General features: G+C 35.5%; 1 protein-coding gene across 2 annotated transcripts; it reads right to left on the bottom strand.

Annotated features, from left to right (window-relative positions):
- Positions 1-9,872: 9,872 nt before the first annotated feature.
- Positions 9,873-19,707, bottom strand: LOC132166190 (RNase L inhibitor protein-like protein). Of its 2 annotated transcripts, none has more exons than XM_088511874.1 (10): positions 19,487-19,707; positions 19,367-19,395; positions 19,173-19,225; positions 18,903-18,970; positions 17,351-17,389; positions 16,434-16,570; positions 15,134-15,224; positions 14,150-14,221; positions 11,058-11,170; positions 9,873-10,259 (listed from the first exon to the last, which is right to left on the bottom strand). In XM_088511874.1, the coding sequence occupies exons 1-10, from the start codon at positions 19,564-19,566 to the stop codon at positions 10,123-10,125; spliced, it is 819 nt and encodes a 272-aa protein (XP_088368000.1). In that variant the 5' UTR covers positions 19,567-19,707; the 3' UTR covers positions 9,873-10,122. The 2 variants fall into 2 exon arrangements, with proteins under 2 accessions (XP_088368000.1, XP_088367999.1); XM_088511873.1 differs by having other exon boundaries at positions 19,484-19,706.
- Positions 19,708-21,029: the final 1,322 nt, after the last annotated feature.

A 21,029-nucleotide genomic window follows, 5' to 3' on the forward strand; every position in this document is an offset into this window, starting at 1 on the left:
TCTCGTACATGTCTCTGAAAGCGTCTTTTTTAATTTTCTTCATATTCAACCCAGGCATGATGTAGAAGTAATTATGCATTAATTAAAAAATAGGGTATCAAAACGCTGATTGTTTTACCAAATTTAATATACAAATGCTAATTTAATATTAATATGTACATATCATAAATTAAGAACATCTAATCTACAATACTTACCATCAATTAATCAAATAAATCCTCCTTAGATTGTTGTGGTACATCCGTTCAGTTGTCGGATAGCCTGATAAAGGACCCGGCCTTGCAAGTCTTGCCCATCATCCGTCTAAATTTTTTGCCGCTTTGTTCTACGGGCTGCCACGAGCCATTATACTCCATGACGACCCTTTTTTCCCTCAGGAATGTCCCACAACTTGTGCGAGTCACTTACGGTCACCACTTCAAAGTTATTATCGCTATCTGCAATGATAAAGTATATATTAACACATAAATGGTTAAACATATATTACTTAAATTTGTAAACTTAATTACTACATTTACCATTATGCGTAAAAATGTGCATATTTATGGTTCGAAATAGCAAACATACATACCTATTGTGCGAACTTGGTCGACAGTCAATGTTGGCCAAGCAAGATCAGTTGTCCCATCATGCATGTCATCGGGGACCTGAGCCTCACTGTCATCTACACGTGCGCTGCTGTGTGGATGACGATGATCAAAATACCCGTGCGGCAATATACCAACCTGTGTCAATGTGGGCCCCATGGATGGCATACGTGGTGATTTGTCAGTGGCGCAAGGAGTAGGGTCATACTGATACCCGAACTGGGTAGGGCCTGGCGGAACGCCTGGGCATCCGAGACCAACTGTGAACGGATCACTCGAAGAGCCGGGAATGTCGGGGACATAATCGCCTGTCGCAGGTATATGTCCTTCCACATACTGTGGAAGTATGGGTCGATACCCTGGTTGCTGCCTCATAAGCATAGCAGCTTCTTGCGTCTCACTGTCAGTCAGGGCATGATGCCCTCTCGACCCAGAAGCTTGTGTCTTCCGTCCTCTTGTCGTCCCCCGAGTACTCATATCTACCTGCAAAATACATAACGCACCCAATTAGTTGTGTATAGTGTTAGAATTATTCACCGCTTCTGTAAATAAAATTTGACAATTAATGTACAAATAAATTACAACAAACTAATCAATGTACAATATTTAATTCATATAGAATGACATACGCTTCGATTGGTGCGAAGCCGTGTCAGACGTATTGGATGTCATCATGCGGATCATTTAGTTGATTATTGTTTAAAATGAGTGGCTCACTCTCGTGATAATTCGCATGATCATCATGAGGCGCTTGACCCTGACCAACATCGTATATGTTCCTAGGTTTTGTCCTCACCGCGCAAACCCAATCTGGGTTCCTTTCATTTCCGACGTAAAAAACTTGTTCCACTTGGGAAAAGAGTACATACGGCTAATCACTAATCAGCTCCCCCTTATGGACAAGGTTTTTGAAGTTAACAAGCGTTAGGCCATACTCGTCAACTTGGAATCCCCTGTCCCTTGTGGTTTCCGCCCAATCATACTTGAACATAATATACTTTGTCCTGTCGTAATACTCCACCTCAAGTATTTGAGTTACCTTCCAATAGTATGTTTCGCCATCAACAGTCGGCACGCACACGCCACTATTCTGAGACCTCTTCCCCACATCATGTGCGACGGTGCGAAAGAACTTGCCGTTGACCACATATCTATTATATTGGACTGCTGAGACCATTGGCCCTCTACAATGCATTACTAGTTTCTCACCCAACTCCTTCCTGCGTCGATCGTCCGAACAATCGACCTATGAGTCATATACAACGACGAAGTATAATTAGTGCAATGACGAAACATTATGAAATTTACCAGGTGTGCATGGCATTAGACTTACAAAGTCACGGTACCAATCGCAAAATTGATCAAAATGTTGGGTTTCCAATTGATCGTCCGTTGTTCGCCCCCTGTTTGCAGTTTGTCTTATTGAATCCTTGTGCATCCTACATACCCGATATAAAATCAATTAAATTTAATTCACAACTAACGCTGTTGCAGAATATGAGTATGCATATATTTATTACACAATACTCACGTCCACAATTGGAGGAAGTCATCTGAGTTAAACAGAATGTAATGGTGAATCTGTATCAACATGAGTCGGTTGAGGACGACTCGGGTTCTAGCCCCTTTAGGCCCATCCAGGTTTCGTTGCGGCCTATTGTTAAATGGCGGTGCGTTCTTTAAATTCATCAAACAGAACGTCACCAACTCGGTTGCTATGTAGTCCTCCGCAATGCAGCCGTCAGGTGCCGCTTTATTACGCACACTAGATTTGAACACTCCGAGACTTCTACATATCAAAACTAGTCAATTATTACATCTAATAATTGTTTTTAAATAAATAAATGACAACAAAATTGTAGTTTTAATTTTTTCAGGGAAATGTTACCTCTCTGCCGGATACATCTACTTATACTGTACCGGTCCATCAAGTCGGCATTCACGGACAAGATGCACCACAACATGAACTATACTGGTGAAAAAATTAGGGAAAAATATCTGTTCCAACTTGCACAGAGTGATATAGATCTCAGCCTCAAGTCGGGCCATATTCTCTTGGGTCAACACCGTTGAACATATGCCCCTGAAGAATGCAGACATCTCAACTAGCAATCTAACCACGTTACCGGGCAGTGATCCACGCAATGCAATCAGAAGAAGCTGTTGCATCAATACGTGATTGTCATGACTCTTCAAACTCGATATTGTCCGGTCCTTAAGTTTTACACATATGAAAATGTTCCAGGCATATCCGTCTGGCACCCTTATATTTCGAAGCACTTTTAGGAAATTAGTTTTATCTTCTTTCGACATCGTGTGGCAAGCATGAGGGATATAGATTCTTCCATTATCACCTATGAAATGATGAAGTGCTGGTCTCAAACCCATTTTTTGTAAGTCTTTACGGGCTTTAAGGTTGTCCTTCATTTTTCCCTTAATGTCGAGTATTGTGCCAATTATATTGTCCATCACATTTTTCTCTATGTGCATGACATCAAGGTTGTGCCGTAATAAATTATCCTTCCAGTACGGCAAACGAAAGAAAATACTTTTCTTCTTCCACAATATATTATCAGTCATCTTCCTCTTTAGATGTGAATTATCAATGCTAACTGACTTACCGGCACTCTCATCCCCAAATACAATCCCTTCTAACTGTTTTAAGATTTAACCTCCATCTGGAACATCAGGGGCACATTCTAGTTCTCGGTTACCGTCAAATGTATTTTTATTCCGCCTCCACGGATGATCTATGGGCAAGTATCGCCTATGCCCCATAAAGCAAATCTTACTTCCATGTTTTAACCATCTAGAACTTGTTGCAAGCATACAGTAAGGGCATGCATTTTCACCCTTTGTAGGCAGCCCAGACAAGTCCGCGTATGCCGGAAAGTCATTAATTGTCCACATCAGCTGCGCTCGGAGCATGAAATTCTTTTTCAATGAGACATCAAATGTTCGTATCCCCACATTTAATAGTAACTGCAATTCCTCAATTAATGGTTGCATGTAGACATTTATATCAATTCCAAGTGAACTTAGGCGTGGAATAAGCAGGAATAATATGAAAGACGTTTGCTTCATGCACATCCAAGGAGGGAGGTTATACGGTACAAGCATTACAGGCCAAGTACTGTGGGATGTGCTCATGTTCCAAAAAGGATTAAATTCATCCGAAGTTAGGCCAAGTCTTAAGTTTCTACTATCCGTTGAAAACTCCGGATATAAATTGTCGAATGACTTCCATGCTTCACCGTCAGCTGGATGCCTCAATACGGCGTCCTTAGTGCGGCATTCTGCATGCCACCTCATATAGGGTGCAGTATGCTATGACATAAAAAGCCTCTATAGTCGTGGTATGATGGAAAACCACCACAAAACCTTGACCGGACGTCTCTTAATCGACTCTATGGGGTGGCCATCCTCGTCCAAATGAATTTCGTCCTTTCACTTAGATTTTTCACATTTAACACATGAATCTAAGTCCTTATTGCCCTTCCAGAACAACATACAATCATTGCGACAAGCCGGAATCTTCTCATACCCGAGTCCCATGTCCCTTAGAAATCGTTTCGCCTCATATGTATTAACTGACAGAGCTCCATCATCTGCAGGCAGAACTGATTGATTAGCTCGAGGAAACACGAGAATATCGTATTACTAACTCCACCCACACACTTCAAATTGTACAGATGTACAGTAGCACTCAGCTTGCTATGTTTGGTCTTATCATGAAGCGGTTTGTCTGCCTTTTTCAGCAATTCCTCGTACTTTCATACGTCACCTCCATCGGATTCGTCATGCACAATGTCTTCTTCCTCTTCATGCACCTCAACCCAAGGCTCACTATTGTCATCTCTCACTTCGTGCATGCCGAATGCATCACGCAACATGGCGTGCATATTTTCAACCTGTTCAGTGCTTGCACCCACAGCTGTTGCCGGACGTGATGAATTGGAGCCATCAACGGGAGCTCTAACAGGCCTCTCGCCATGATAAATCCAGTATGTGTATTGGGGCCACATTCCTTTCCCCCTGTCATGTGGTCGTATACCAAATCTGGGGGGTGTCTCCTGTTACAGCGACACGTCTTATAGGGGCACAAAATAAGTTTGTCTGGAGTGTCACAGTTCTTAACTGCGAAGTCCACAAACGCTCTGCATCCGTCTCTGTATTCCTTCGTACCCCTAGATTTCTTCATCCAACTCTTGTCCATAGTGTTACTACGTACATTATAAACATAAATATATAAGAATTATGCTAAACCTAATAACATGTACGTTTGTTGTTTTATTAATAACATGTACTCGATCTAATAAAAATTTGCAAAACCTAAACCAAACCAACCACGAAACAAATTGAAAAGCATAATTTGTTACGGGGACCTAAATAAAATCAAGCTCAATTATATATGTTTATGTCGCAATATTTTTAAAGAAATAAAGTTACATAATTTGTACTTCGTATGGAGACCTTAAATAAAATTCATCTAATTAACCACATATGTAGGTTACATAACCGCATTATGTATTTTTAATTATTATATTTGTAATCATTTATATAAATGATTACAAATATAAATCTATTTTCTATTTTTATTTTTATTTTTTACTATATAAATGATAATTTATATAATAAAGGTTTGCAAAACCTACACAAAATAAAAAAAAAGTAACCTAATAGCAATTAGATTTCTAAAAAACGTAAATATAAATATTTTGCATGCATGCACATATTGAACAATCCCCTACATTCCTACGTATGTACCTATCATACAAACATGCATGGACCATAAAAATATTATATTTCAACCAAACTAATAAGTTAATTAGCTAACAAAAACATTACATTATATATATATATACAATGCTCACAAAAAATTATAAATATATATTATCAGATGATATATATATATATATACCTGATCGGTGATGATGAGAGGGAGATGGCTGGAAAATGAGTGAGTGGTACGTTGGCCATCAGTTGCCGGTGAGTTGTCGGCTGGAGATGACGTCGCCGGCGGAGAGAGCAGGCGGCGGTGGCTGGTGCGGCTGATTTAGGATGAAGAGTCGAGCGAACTAGGAAGCTCTAAAATCGGAGTGGTGAAGCTACTTGATAAGAGATCAAAGGGGGCTTTGTGAGAAGAAGAGGAAAAAATGCAGAAGAAATTAAGAAAAGGGTGCTGCGCGCGGGGGAGAGAAGAAGAAAAGAGGGAAAAAAAAAGAAAGAAAATGAGAGGAAGAAGAAAGAGGGTGCTGCGCAGGCCTGCTACGCGGGTTCCCAAGGAAGCGTAGTAACATGCCACATAGGCACGTTACGCTTGTTGTAACGTGCCATGTGGCACGTTACTACTAATATATAAAATATTATATATATTAATATTAATACTACTTAATTAATTCTATATATATATATATATATATATATATATATATATATATATATATATATATACACTTATAAGTAAGTATATTAATTAATATATGTATATATATATTAATACACTTAATATATTATATATATCTTAATTAGTAGTTGATTGATATATATATATATATATATATATAAAGTATATTTATACATGACAAAGAGCCGCTTTATTTAATTAATTTGTCCCTACTTGTATCTATTCCTCAACACTTGGCTCATTAATTAGCTAACTGGTAGTTGAATCGATCCAACACTACCTTCTTCGATCACTTGTATTTCACCCTTAAGCTCTATATATATCCAGGACGTTGATGGACGCCTCTATTTTGTCTCCACTTAATAAGTATCAATTAGTTAATTATCAACGTATAAGTTGAAATATATATATATATATGCGTAATATTACGTATATGGCGTGCATATATATTTCCACCATGCATGTTCAAGGCTTACATCGGCCAATTCTCTTAATTTATTAGTTAATTAATTGATCAATTAAGTAGTGTTGTAATTTGCATGCTTGATGCACATAGGGCTATAATGCTAGTGCATATCCTGACTATGAAATAAAGCATGGTGTTAGTGTTTATAGAGCTGATAGCCTCAAGCGTGCTTGACACATAAGTAGTGATGCCTATAGTGTTGTAAAACACAAGCATTAATGCATATTCTTTTCTAGAGGCATATCTTAGCCAGATCTTTTTTGGGTTCTGATCTTTTCCTGGAGACTCACATGCAATCTAGATTATGATTTGCCTGTCACAAAGTCTTAAGCTAGCCCCAATATTTTTTTCTCAAAGTTATTAATAATATAATGAATTAATGTCAACAAAATTGTATGATCATTTACAAGATTACACTTATATAAAAAATACACTTCTCATCTAGCAAATAATGCAAATAGTGCTTGAAAAAATCTTTTTATCATCAATAAATTAAAAAAATTTATTTTTTAATTTATTTAAAATTTTAACCATATGGCAACGTGTTATAATGCCACGTTACCATATGGTAACGTGTCATAATAACACGTTGCCAATTTTGGCAACGTGTCGTAATAACACGTTGCCAATTTTGGCAACGTGTCATAATAACACGTTACCATATGGTAACGTGCCATAATGACACGTTACCATATGCCACGTTGCCATATGGTAACGTGTTATAGTGACACGTTACCATACGATAACGTGGCATTTCTACCACGTCACCATATGGTGACGTGTAAAAAAAGACACGTTACAAAAAATAATAGCAACGTGTTATAGTTTAACACGTTATAATTCAGTGACGTGGCAAAAAATAATGAACAGTTGCAACGTCACTAAAACAATGATTTTTTGTAGTGTATCCACTCCTCTGCTTATATACTGAAAAGAAAACCCATGTCTTAGATTTTGATGTAATGGTAATTTTAAGAGTCGTATCAATTTTGGGAGGACACATAAAATGTTAAATTATTGAATCAGAGGGTGAGTTGACAGAGTCAAGGTTCGATCACCTTTGTCTCTGATACAATTTTAAATCACCAGTTGTATGTTCCAACAACTTAATCTTATATGAAGAGATAAATTTAATCTCTTAACCATTACTTTAACATAAAAAAAACGTGAGTTTTTCTTTTAGCATTACTCGACAAACCCATATATATAATAAAATAGGGAAAAATATAAAAAAGTCTCACAAACTACCAGTCGTTTGCAATATAACCCCCCAATGTTCAGAAAGTACTAAAGTAGCCCCCAAACTACCAAAATGTATCAAAAAGGCCACTTATTTTATTATATTCCTATAATACCCCTATTCTTTTAACAAATAAAATAATTGTAAAAAAACAAACAATTTTTTAAAAATACAGAAAAACCAATGGGTGAATAAATACAAAAAAAAAAAAAAAAAAAAAAGTTTTTTGGAATAAAATAAATAATTTAGGCTAACTACAGTGACCATTCATGTTGTATTAAAGTAAAATTATAGGTACGGTTCTTAAGATATTCTAAAAAAAAAAAAACAATTTAGTCCTTGGAGTCAAATTATGTTAAAAAATTGTTTTTATTCGCCTATTGATTTTACTTTAATACGACATGAAGTAATTTGTAATTTAGGCCAACTACAGTGACTAATTATTTATTTATTCCAAAAAGCCTTTTTTTTTCTATTTATTCGCGCATTGGTTTTTTTTTTCCCACTAATTTTTTGGCTTTTTTTTTTTTTTTTTTTTTACAATTATTTTATTTGTTAAAAGAATAGGGGTATTATAGGAATATAAAAAAATAAGTGGCCTTTTTGATACATTTTGATAGTTTGGGGGCTACTTTAGTACCTTTTAAACATTAGATGACTGTACTGCAAACAATTGGTAGTTGGGGTTTTTTTTTTTTTTTTTTCCTTAATTATATATATAGTGTCAAAACAACATCTTTGAATCCCGTTTGTTCTTTGAAAAAAAAAAAAAAAAATCTCGTTTGTCAGATCTGTCTCAGGTCTCTCTCAATTTTTCTTCTTAATTTGATTCTTGTTGCCTTTTCTTTTTATCCAATAGGTGGTTGTTTCAATTTTTTTTATTTGTCATATTTAATTTACCATATATATATATATATATATATATATATAATTAACTTTTTAATTGTAATTTTTTTTTTTTAAAAAAGTGGTTAGCGGTTATTAACCGTTAACTGCCGATTAACCGCGTAGGTGGTTAGGTTAGCGGTTATTAGCTATAACCGCTAACCATAATTGCCTTTTCACCCCTACTAATCAATCAATGAAACCATAACTGCCTTTTCACTCCTACTAATCAATCAATGACAAACATTTTATTTGTATTGTCATTTTAGCCCTTAAAAAATAAATGAAACCAAAAAATGGTAAAGAATCAAAGGCATCGAGGTTTGATGGGAATTTGCTTCAATAATTACCATTGACCAAATGAAAAATCTCTTACATACCAAGATGGTAACTCTGAATTAATAACAATTCAAGTTTCTACTGGTTGAGTGTCAAATGGGCATTCAATAAATTAATTGCTATTAGGATATCCTTTTAATACTGTGTCTGTGAATTCAAAACAGTTAAATCTATGCATTAGACATAAAAATAACTGATTGATATGTAATAAGTAGCTCTAAAATCATAATTTTAAGGTTTTAAGTTAATGTAGTAGTCCAATATATTATGGTAAGACCTCTTAATTTCTCCAACACTCCTAAATAAGAAGGCCCAAATGAAAACTAAAGAATAGAATACAAGTTTTATAACAAATCATCTTCTATGATACAAAAGTCTAAATGAACATCACAGACAACAACTTCAAAGAAAATTTGAAAATTTACTTTTAGAAAATGGCGAAATCAAGTACACGATAAAGGTGCCCAAATTACAAAGTAGCGTGACACTTATTACGTTAGTTTATAAATTTATGTGATATTTATCACGTCAATCATTAAACAATTGAATTTGATTGTAACAGTGCCACCTAAATCATTACAATAGATTGTAAGAAAATTATAGTAAAAATTACGAAAAAACTTCACATTTTTGCAATCATACTCTTAAACATAAAATGTGTCAATTTAGTGTATCTATCTTTTAATTTTACTTTTTTTTTTTTTTTTTTCAATTTTAATCATCCGTTAGGATTTTCAATTAACATGTGTATGCCCATTTCAGCGGGAGCACACAACGCAACCTTTGTAACTTCATGATATACACACGGATTAGCGAGTTCCTACTCGGGAGGTTACAACTTCTTGCTAGCTGATTTGCATAAAGTCAAAAAGCTGTTCAAGTTCTTCAATTCCTCTTTGATAATTTAAGAAAATTATCACAAAAGCTACATTGTACCACGCAGATATATGTTGCTTGGTAACAAGTGCACTTGATTAAGCAATTAACTTAAAACTAGGGATATTATCACTTTGTTCTTTTGGACAGCATAATAACTCTAACTACACAAACAATTTAGGCCAAAACAAAAGCCAAATAGATGTATTCGTAAATCCTCAGGTTAAGTGTCGTTTCAGGGCATTTTGTGAAATCGAGCATTTGTACATACCACCTCTCATTCGTGCCTCACCATGTAACTAGAAATATAATAAAATTCTATCTACTCACTTTCTTCGTCACTCTCTTCATCACTTTCCTGCAAGTTCAGATGATTCATATTCCGTTCAAGTGGCGGAAGCCCGTCTTCTTCTGAATCACAGGAGTTCTCATCCCCATCGAGAGATGCCGTGTTTGCTTCTGTGGCAGCGGAGAGCAAAAATATATTTTGAGGTTAGCTTAAAGTGACAATCTAGCATAATAAAAAAATTTCTTCATTTCACATATGGGATCAGGATTCATAAAACAACCATGAATTGGATTATGAGAAAAAAAAAAAAAAAAAAAAAAAAAAAAAAAGGCTTTTTCTGGATTAAACAGCATATGACAGTTCTCAAAGAGATTATAAAAAGAAGAAGAATATGCATCAATGACAATGTATAGGTACTATCCCAAAGAAAAGAGAGGGAAAGAACAAAAAAGAACAAAAACAAGAAGGTAAATCAGCCTTGCGAAAAAATGATCAACTGGTCGTGGCAGCAAGTAGCAATACATCCAGCATATGAGGGGAATACTAGATAAAACTGAGTTTGCGTAGCGAAAGAAGGCAACCTCTAATTCAACAGAAATGTGATGATAATTTAAAAGATAAAATAGTTAGCCCACAACCCCAAAAGGAGAAGGGGTTTACAGAGTTGAATTCAATCAAGATTAAACTGAAAAAAAAAAAAAAAGGATACTTCATATGATTTGCAGGTGGAACAACGGAGGATCCCTTATACATCCAAAAACAAAAACAAAAAAAAGCAAAAAGAAGAACTGCAGAGTATCCCACAACTCATTAGATGGCAAACATGTTTGACATATAAAACTTCAGTTATACTAGTATTTACAAATCTATACAGTAACTTCTAGATCAATTAATATAGGACCTCAAATATGGCATTCAAACATAAAAATAACACTCTTTTTTTCCCCATTTTTTACGGCAACATATACCTTCCACTTCTGGTGGAGCCTTTGGAACACGAGTTTGTTGTGAAAGCCACGCATTTTGAGCTGAAATAATATCAGCACTATTTTCGCACTCAGAGTATGCCTTCAGAAGTTCCCTGCATCAATTAAAATGCCAGAATTTAAAAGAAAGAGTCATGAAAACTAAAGCACAATTATTTTAGAACTAGTAAGGGAAACCTCAACTCCCCAAGGAAATGAAATTGCATTGTAAATACATGTGTAAGACACATGCATTTTTTTCTCTCTAAACCCTTTTGAATCAGTATACCCTGCACTTTTCTAGAATCTCTATCAATAATTGATTGATCCAGTGTTACTATGATGCCCATACACATAGTTTAGTTGCATTTTAAAAGATAAATTCGTGCCATCTTAACTTATTGAAGAAATGACAAATATCATATTCATATCCATAGAGATCCAAAACTCATCTCTCTCCATGTTTTTTTTTTCCAGTGTGGTTGTAGTACCAATGTTCCAACTAACAACCACATTCTATAAACATAATAATCAGGTCATCAACTCCTGCAGGGACCTCAGACCTAACAAACAGATCCTAATAAGAAACAGGCCAGGTGTGGAAAGGAGAAACCATCATCCTAACTTCACCACTTAACTAGATGTTTAAGAAATGATGCTATGCATGTTATACTGTTTAATTGAGCGCAGACAAGCACACACACTCAATTAACTGACCTCAGGTTTTAAAAATACCATGCTATATAGGTTATAAAAACTACAGAATAACTTGCTGAAAAGAAATTATGTATGGCCAAGACATAGGTGGGTTTTAGGTGACTTAGGTTTTTTGAAAGATATGTCAGATACCACATGATGGCTAGGGCCTTTGTACAAGATACACTTTCTGAACTCTCATGATCAAGAAGAAACAGAGTTCATTTGAGGTTTTGGAAGCCACAACTTATAAGGTGGAGCTTACCAGTAGAGTAGCTCTTTGATGGCCATCCATTTTATGGCTCATGTCACGCCCCCGTTTAAGGTGAATAGGGGAAACACAAACTAAATAAATTCGTAAATAATAAAGAAAATATTTTTACTATATTATTATTATTATTATTATTATTACTAACAAATGCAGGGAGCCCAAGGAGAAGTAAGAGAGGCAACTAGTACAATTAAAACTTTATGTAATTAAACCATCATCGTTAATACATATAAAACTGAGAATCCATAATACATTACATGTCCTTCAAAAAGGAGGTATAAACAAAAGTAAGCTAATATAGGGAGGTCATAACCTTCCTAGAGGTCAGTGTCCTCCTATAGTCATGAATGGTACCGGATCGCATGGGTAACATGGCAAGCACACCGAAGGACGGTTACGAGAAGATGTGTGCTATTGGCCGGGTGGCCTTCACCTAGGAGAAGTTCCCAAGCCGGTAGCTCTCCCCAGTGACGACATGATGAGCTTATAGGTCCTTTGGGACAAGCCAACGTGCGCCACTCATGGTAAAATTGCGGTTATGGGTCAAAGGGTAAAACCTGATTTTTAGAAGAAAAACGAAAGGAAGTGCTTATTCATTGCATAACTTACTTATTTACTATTCTCGCTTTTTAATTATTTCATAATGAAATGATTATTGTTGTGCATAACTGAGATTATGACATAAAAATCTGCATAGTATATTTTATAGCATCTTAATGTTGTGGCTACTTACTGAGTTGTCGAAGTCACCCTTCTCCCTTTAATTTTTTTTTTTTTAGATGGCTTTATATATAATAGTATTGAGGACATGGGTAACGGTGGGCCTTCTAGTAATTAAAGGCTCGATCATATGGCCCTACGACTAGGACACTTGGACCTATTGTTTTGTGGACTAGCAAGTGAAGTAGCAAGTGTCTGGAACTCCCTTCTATAGACTGTGCAACTTTTGTTTTATGTAGACTGTGCAGCTTTTGATGTTCGTGTATCGGACACTAACATCTGGGAAGGTTATGACTTCCCTATATTAGCTTACTTTTGTTTAAACCTCCTTTTTGAAGGACATGTAATGTATTATGGGTTCCCAATTTTATATGTAATAAGGATGATGGTTTAATTACATCAAGTTTTAATTGTACTAGTTGCCTCTCTTACTTCTCCTTGGGCTCCCTGCGTTTGTTAGTAATAATAATAATAATAATAATAACATAGTAAAAATATTTTCCTTATTACTTACGAATTCATTTAGTTCGCGTTTCCCCTATTCACCTTAAATGGGGTCGTGACAACTGTGGTATCAGAGCAAAGTCAACTATAAGTTTGACTTGCTAAATAAACCTAGGGAACAATATGGAAACCCAGGCTTAGGATAGGTTGCATTAGTACACTTACGATTAAATTTTTACAAGTAGTTAAATAGGAAACTCTAATTTATGATGCGTTACAGAGTCATGGTAGAAGGAGGAGAAGGATCATCACAAGGTTTGGGGGCTGAGGCTACCCTAGATATGGCTTAGATGTTTTAGGCTATGGTTAGGCAATTCGTCACGACTATAACTGATCTTAGGAGAGAAGCACCCCGTGAGGAGGAGCGCGGCTGCCCGTTCAAACACTTCGAGCGACTCCACATTCCTTTGTTTGATGGAAAACGAGATCCTATGGAGTGTGAGAATTGGCTAACCGACGTGGAAAAAATTTTGCGACTCATAGGCTGTATGGAAGAACAAAAGGTACAATACGCCGCCTATCGACTATCAGGTGAAGCCAGACATTGGTGGACCGCCAAGAAGGTATTGCTGATTCAAGAACTAGGCAGTGAGGAAGCAATCTCTTGGCCGCGATTCCAAAAAGAATTTCTCCAACAATATTTTCCTTATTACTTACGAATTCACCTTAAACGGGGGCGTGACAGTTCAAGGGACAGGGACACTCAGATCTTGATTTTAGATATTGTGGTCTCTTTGTTCACGAGGTTAAAACTTTTTAGGCCTGGTTGCATTCAACTCACATAACTTCTATACTGTTCAGGATAACACACACAACTCATGTACATGGACCACACTTTCCAATTAATGAAGTATCTTTATAATTCACAAAAAATAGATAAGTAAATATGAGAACAAAAACACACCTGTTGACGGACAGGAAAGCATGACCCCACTTGAACTTTCCAAGCAACAGATTTGCAGTTTCCTCTTCCCCACTGTTAAACCATATGATAGAAACATAAAAATAGGGATAAAATACTCTATTAGAGAACATATATGATCATGAGCACAACAGAATAGACATGTTCACAACATAGAAGGTGGGGGAGAGCAAGTATACTGGAATAGTGACCCGCTAAAATTAGAGATGTTGCCAAAGTAGATTATGCAGGACCCAGCCTGATTAAATTTGGGAAACAAAACTAAAAACTAAAATAAGGAATCAATGAAAACTAAAATGGAATCCTTATCTTGAAAGAATATCAGACAATCAGAACATTTTCCTTAAGATCTCAGAATTCTGCCAAATAATCTTCAAAAGTAGGACATCAAAGCTAGCTCTACTGAAGGTGTGTGCTAAGGTGGGGTCAGATGTCCCTTGACACCTGTAGGCTTAAAAATAAAATGTTGTGTCATTAGGCTTTTATAGTCTCATTAAAGCTGATTCTACCTAAGGAGTCTCATTATAGCATATCTTTGGCCTTTCGGCTACAAGGATACAAACAATAGCAACTTCAGACTTTTTGAGGGGGGTCCCTGTATCCTAACATTTCCACTTACCAAAACCAAAATAAGCCAGTAACCTTGTCTCTCAAAAAAACTAATAATAACACGTATTAAGTCTATACAAATAATAATAATCTGATAGGAGCTCCTTAGTAGATATCTGCATCTACAAAGCAACGTGCATCTCATATATAGGGTTCAGCAGATGGAAGCTAGACCTGCCTCCCTGCTAAGTTCCAAATAAAATTCAATTTGTCCTCTTAGCACAGTTAAGAGCTGGTTTATACAACAAAACACGAGATTATGCACCAATATAAAATTAGAAGGAACACCAAAGATTAAAAATTTCAGTAGGGTTTGGCACCCCAAGAAACTGTACTACTTAGATGAGGTTTGGGTACCATATGAGTAAAGCTGCAGATAATGCCTCCACACAAGATAGTTGACATGGTCTACCATAATTTACTGGATTTGCTGCTACCAGCCACGGCACTGCAGTATCAAGTGATTTGTCAATGTTAAAGACAGGCTAAGAGACAATCAAACACAGCAATTCCATGAACAATCATAACAATGCCAGTAAATAATATATCCAGGAACAGAGACACCAGCGACATTTCATGAGTGCAGTAAATTCCTGAACATATCATCTATATAAGAAAATGAACCAGAAGTGAAAAATTAAACAATGCAGTATAAGAAATTATATATTTTTTTGATAAGTATGCAGTATAAGAAATTATATGTATAAGTTGATGCAGTACAAATAAAAGAATTTAAAAGAAGAAGAAGAAGAGAAAAAAATTGTTTACAGGAGGCATTTTCTCCTCCACTTATGGAATTTTGACACATTTGGATATGAAAACTGGAAGTTGAAAGAGGCATAATCACCAGACTTACCCACTTATATCTTTTAGGTGAGGTCCAAACAGATAAATGATTGAAAGCAAAAGTTGCATTCCTTTGGATACAAAATAATAAACTCTTAGATCTCAAATCTCAAATCTCAAAACTATAACCATGGGCAAAGATATAAGGGCCCTTTGCTGAGGTTCTTTCTATGTTGAGCATTTCCTCTAACCAGGACACCAACAACTTATGCACACTTCAACCAGTAAATCAAAGTTAAGCCAGTCAATCAATGTACTATCCATAAATCAACAAAACAATAGATTAAATCAGGAAGCCATCAGGTGCAGGAAATAACCATAATTTCTGTACAAATGAAAAATAAGTTTTACTGCCTTCAATAGAAAAGTCTATGCTTTAAAGCAAATTGAACCTTCAGGGAATGAGGAAAAAGGAAAGGACAAAAACCATTCGATACTTGACAGTCATCAAAAGTCTATCCTATGTCCTAAGATATATTGGTTTCTCATTGAGTAAATCAATTGGATCACTACAGAATAAGCAGGATCAATGAATGTGTATGCAATCAAATTTCATGACCCACAGTGTCTAGATCTTTTCCAAGTGTTCACACACTTGGAGTCGTCCAATATAAGAAATGTTTAATAGATCCATGATCATACGCCATAAGGACAATACACCAAGATGCTATATATTTGGAATACACCCATAGATATGTACAAGATACACATATATATATTACCGAAAATGCATGTAAAAGGATGCAAATGTGGCTCTATGTTAAATAGGATATTCCCAATGAGTATTCTGTTTAGAGAATCAAGTACATACAGAGACGAGGAGCAGCACAACGCAGCTTCACGAAAGGTACATCATCCAAGCGTGCCCATGAGCAATCCACAACAGCCAATCCCTTCCTCTTCATTAAGCTATAATCTTCTTTTGAGACGCATTTTGTACCAACTGGACTGCCAGAACAGATATAAACACATAATAAAAGTTACTTATCAAAAAAAAAAAAAAAAATTATTAAAGGAATTTTCAAATGCTTTTTATATGCATGTGCAATATATTAACTTGTAAATTGATAAGATTTCAACCTATGAAATACCCTACTCCATCCAACCCCTTTACCACCTGAGCCATAACGAATGCAGTAACATCCAATTTCATTTGAGAAGCATCATCTGCTTATTGAAGAGAATAATATGTTCTACTACAGACTTGCATTTATATGATTATAAGGGTCTCTCCCTTATGCTTGGCAGTTGGCACAAAACCAGAGATTGGGGTGGATAATAGCCCAAACAGCTTGCCCACCTCCCCTGGCCCAAAAATCAACCTAGAGAGAAGATTCTGGTAATTGGTTTCCTTCTTTTGAGCTGAAATCTTTGAGAAGGTATGTACATTAATTGAGATCCACTAAAGCGATAAGGGTTGCATAGGGGAAGCAATGACTGGATAAGAGCCCCATCAACCAAAAGACAGGTTATGTCAATCCTACTAGTGAAATAGAAGCTATTACCCCCACCCCCCTTTTTCTTTTCTTTTCTTTTCTTTTTTCTTTTTTTTTTTTCGGCTAGAAACTATTCATGGTTGTCTCATTATATGCACAGACAACCAGCTGACGTTTAAAATGTTACAGATCTTCATATTGACATACAAAGATAAAATGTGAAATCACTTGACAAAAATAAGTAAACACCACAGAAAAATAAAGATAAAGAAAATTAATATGCATTAACTACCTTAAAACAATGCCCCCAAAACCATTATTCACGCGCAACTCCTGCATGAGATTATTTAAATGTCAAGATTATGGACATGTCAACTGTCTTCTTTTCATGACTGAACCAAATGATAATAAAATAATAGATTAAGCAAATAGTGGCTGAAGAAAATGAATCTATTTTCAAATGAAACATTTTGGTTTTCAAATCTCAAATAAGCATGAATCTGTTGATCCAGCTTTAATTTTAGAATAGAGAAATGCTACACTTCCCACATTTTTTCCTCAAAACTTGATTCCCAAGTGATCTGTGACACATTTCCCAAAATAATAGATCTCATCCATGATAACACATCATTTGGGAACCAAGTAGCACTTCTCTTCAGAATATATTGCTCTTGGTCATATTAACCAACATTGCTTCTCGATAAATCCGTTTTAAGATTCAGAACTACCATCAAATGTTTTAAATACTTAGATATTTTTGACATATATCAACTATCAATACAAGTTGCAGCCAACTGCAAATAGCAGTGACCAAAAATATATTGATGGGCTGTTACGGCAAGGTGATCTCCACATATTTCATGCCTTCTCGTTGTGAAGAAACTCATGGGGTCAAGTTAGAGAGCCTTTTTTTGGCTCATTTGAATCAGAAAAGGCCGAGAACATTAGATCTATGCACTATTAATTTTCTTTTTTCATTTTGTTTTTCTCAAGGTCACCACATGGCTTGCATATGAGAAAGCCCAAATCTTCAAACCACAAAAGAAAAGCCCTTCAAAATCCATCTCTCCAAAGACTGCAACTTTATCCGATTTCAATTTTCAACATCAGAAGATACAAAAGTTTATGTCATGATTAAAACAAAATTTTCTAAGAGCAGTTTTTTGGAATTTCTCAAATTCATGTGAAAATCTTATTCTTAGTGCATCAAATGCCTAGCAAACGATGGAGGCCACAGGAAATCTACAACCCTCAAAGAGAGATCTTCCGTCTTTCTAGGCATAGGGGCGGCAACTCCTATTCAATCGCAACTCTCAAGATGAAAAAAAAAAAAAAAAAAAAAAAAAAGCCCAAGGTCTGACGCTTCAGGGATTCCACGGTCCACTGTTCTTCTACCTTTATTTGTTTTTCTTAGTTGCCTATATTGTTTTTGTTTGGCCACTTTTCCAAAGGTGTCCCTTACGCTATATGACAATTCCACATCTCATTCTAAAAAGAATCTCATCACTAACTTTGCACTGCCCAAACAAGGGGGGGGAAAAAAAAAAAACACTTTTTTTATTTTATTTTATTCCAGAACATGAACAACTCTTACAGGGTCTTATTTTGAATTGGTCACTTCAACTCAACCGATAAAAAATTTTAACTTATCAGTTTTCTCATTTTCTACCAAATGCAATAACGTATCTGAAGATTTAAAAAAGCCTGATATTAAAGACAAAATAATAAACCTTATGCTGGAACTAAATTTACAGTTATGAAAAATTACAGTGCAGTTAACATTAGAAATATGCAAATGTGCATGAGCAAAACATGATTAGAAACAAAATGAGAAACAGATACTTTCTTTTAACAGGCCGAATCTTGAAAGCTTCCTTCCAGTGCACCTTTTTGCATCACATTGCCCGAAATCCTGAATCAACAACACACCACCATCGTATCATAAAAACAGCATTGATCTTTAGACATATAAATTTCAAATAAATATTTTTCTTAGTAATGCTTTAAATGCCAAACACAAAAGGTTGCTCAATATACAATGACAAGCATGCAGCGTGCAGGACCAATCAAAAAGGCAAAAGATAATAGGTTGTGGAAAGAGAAAAGATGCATACCCACATAGCAAGTTGGATTTTCGGACCTGCTGGCTCCTCTTCAGCTGCTGCACCTGTAAGAAAGTTGTTCAGCCACCAAAAAATCAAAACCCATTGACACAGCGGCAATATATCAAACACCTTTCGTACCCAATACTTAAAACTAAAAATAAAATAAGAGACAGGAAAACGAAAGCAAGTTATCAAGTTTGGACCTTGATCAGATGGCAGAGACTCGTCTTCCCTGGAAAATTATGTGAAAAAGTGTGAGATTAAGAAACTCGAGCCAAAAAAAAAGACTATGGAAGAAGATGGGACTGAAATGGAATAACCGCGGAAGTTGATGGCTTTGGCTGGACTGCCCCCGATGGGAGTGGTGGTTCTTGAACCGCCTGGTCTTGCTGTTGTGGCCCATATTCCGTGAAGTGAAGGTAAGCCAAATACAAGCACTGGGAAGAAGTGGGCAAACGACGAGCTAATAGAACGATGGCGGTGTTGTGTAGATGGCTTGCTATGGCTTTGTTTTTATAGGTTACCCTTGTTCGGTGGAACCCAAAAAATAAAAAGGAAAAAAAAAAACCAGAGTGTAAATATGAAATAGGTCAATACAGTGATGTTCAATACAGCCACGGCAGCATTTTTACAACGTAAAATTATTTTATTTAGTTTTATAAAAAAAATATATAATTGAAATCTAAAAAGAAATAAAAAATTAAGAAAAAGTTCACATAATCCCCTCAAAGTATCATCCAATTGACAATGTATCCCGGCTTTGATTCAGTCTTTCTTAGTGCTGGGTTGGTTATGGTTCTTCTTGCAAGGTCTTTGGAAGTTTTCATTCTGAAGGCTTTTGCTTTGTTCTCAGTTGCAGCCCTTAGTGGTCTCTTTGGTTCTCTTAATGGGCCTGGTCAATTTATTGACCCATTCGAACTAGTTACTAGGTTCTTTGTTGGCTGGGCCATTTTTCTGGTTGTTTCAGGGTTGTTGTTTGGGTTCCCGACCCATTTTCTGCTCATTTTTTTTGTAATTTCCATGTTCCCTCTTCCCCTTTGAATAATTTTTTTTTTTCTTTAAAAAAAAATGACAATGTTCCCCTAAGCTTTCAATTGCGACGATGTATCCTCAAACTACCAAAAATTGTCAATGTCCTCCTAATGAAAAAAAAAAATACCCTTACTAAAATTAAAAAAAATTGTTTTTGTTATTTAAATTTTTTTTTTTGTGAATTTATAGGGGTTTTTTTTTTTTGTCTTATTGACAAATATTTAAGGTCATTCCTACCTTTTTTGCTGGCATTAAGAACAACATTGTCAATTTTTTGGTAGTTTTAGAAAAGAGAATAACTTCTATAAGAATATTCTCTTTGGAAACACCAGAGACAGAACTAGGAAATTTTATGGGAGGGGCCAGTCAAAATTTTTTTTCGGTTCTTTAGAATTTTTTTTATTAAAAAAAATTATTTTTGTTATTTTTTATAAACTAAATACTACCGTAAGGGCCAAAAAACAGTAAGTATTTGAAAGTAAGGGCTAAAAAATAGACATTTAAAAGTAAGGACCAAAAATAAAAAAACTTAATGGGTATGACCCAAAAAAATTAAGAAAATGGCCAAAAGGTTTTATTAGATATGGCCAAAAAATATAAAAATATGGCCAAATTTTTTTTTTAGGGGGCCAAATGACTAAACTTAAAACATTACTTTACATTTTTTTTTTTCCCCTTATTTGGGGGGATCATGGCCTACCTGGTCCCTCCCTCTGTCTCTGATTGTCACAATTAAAAGTTGGAGAGACATTATTAATTAGGTGATAGTTTGAAGAGAATATGTAAATTTTACCCAATAGTTTCAAGGTACGTGAACTTTACCCATAAAAAAAA

The sequence above is a fragment of the Corylus avellana genome, chromosome 11 (assembly GCF_965113065.1).
Source record: "Corylus avellana chromosome 11, dhCorAvel1.hap1.2, whole genome shotgun sequence".
Taxonomy (NCBI): domain Eukaryota; kingdom Viridiplantae; phylum Streptophyta; class Magnoliopsida; order Fagales; family Betulaceae; genus Corylus; species Corylus avellana.

What these genes read in the sequence shown, in the direction of transcription:
- LOC132166190 (XM_088511873.1), bottom strand. Translation starts at nt 19,566, where the DNA reads ATGGGCCACAACAGCAAGACCAGGCGGTTCAAGAACCACCACTCCCAT. An exon ending in AAATCCAACTTGCTATGTGG is followed by an intron (nt 18,971 to 19,172) that starts GTATGCATCTTT and finishes TTGTTGATTCAG; the next exon opens with GATTTCGGGCAATGTGATGC. An exon ending in GGCTCCACCAGAAGTGGAAG is followed by an intron (nt 10,260 to 11,057) that starts GTATATGTTGCC and finishes CCGCTGCCACAG; the next exon opens with AAGCAAACACGGCATCTCTC.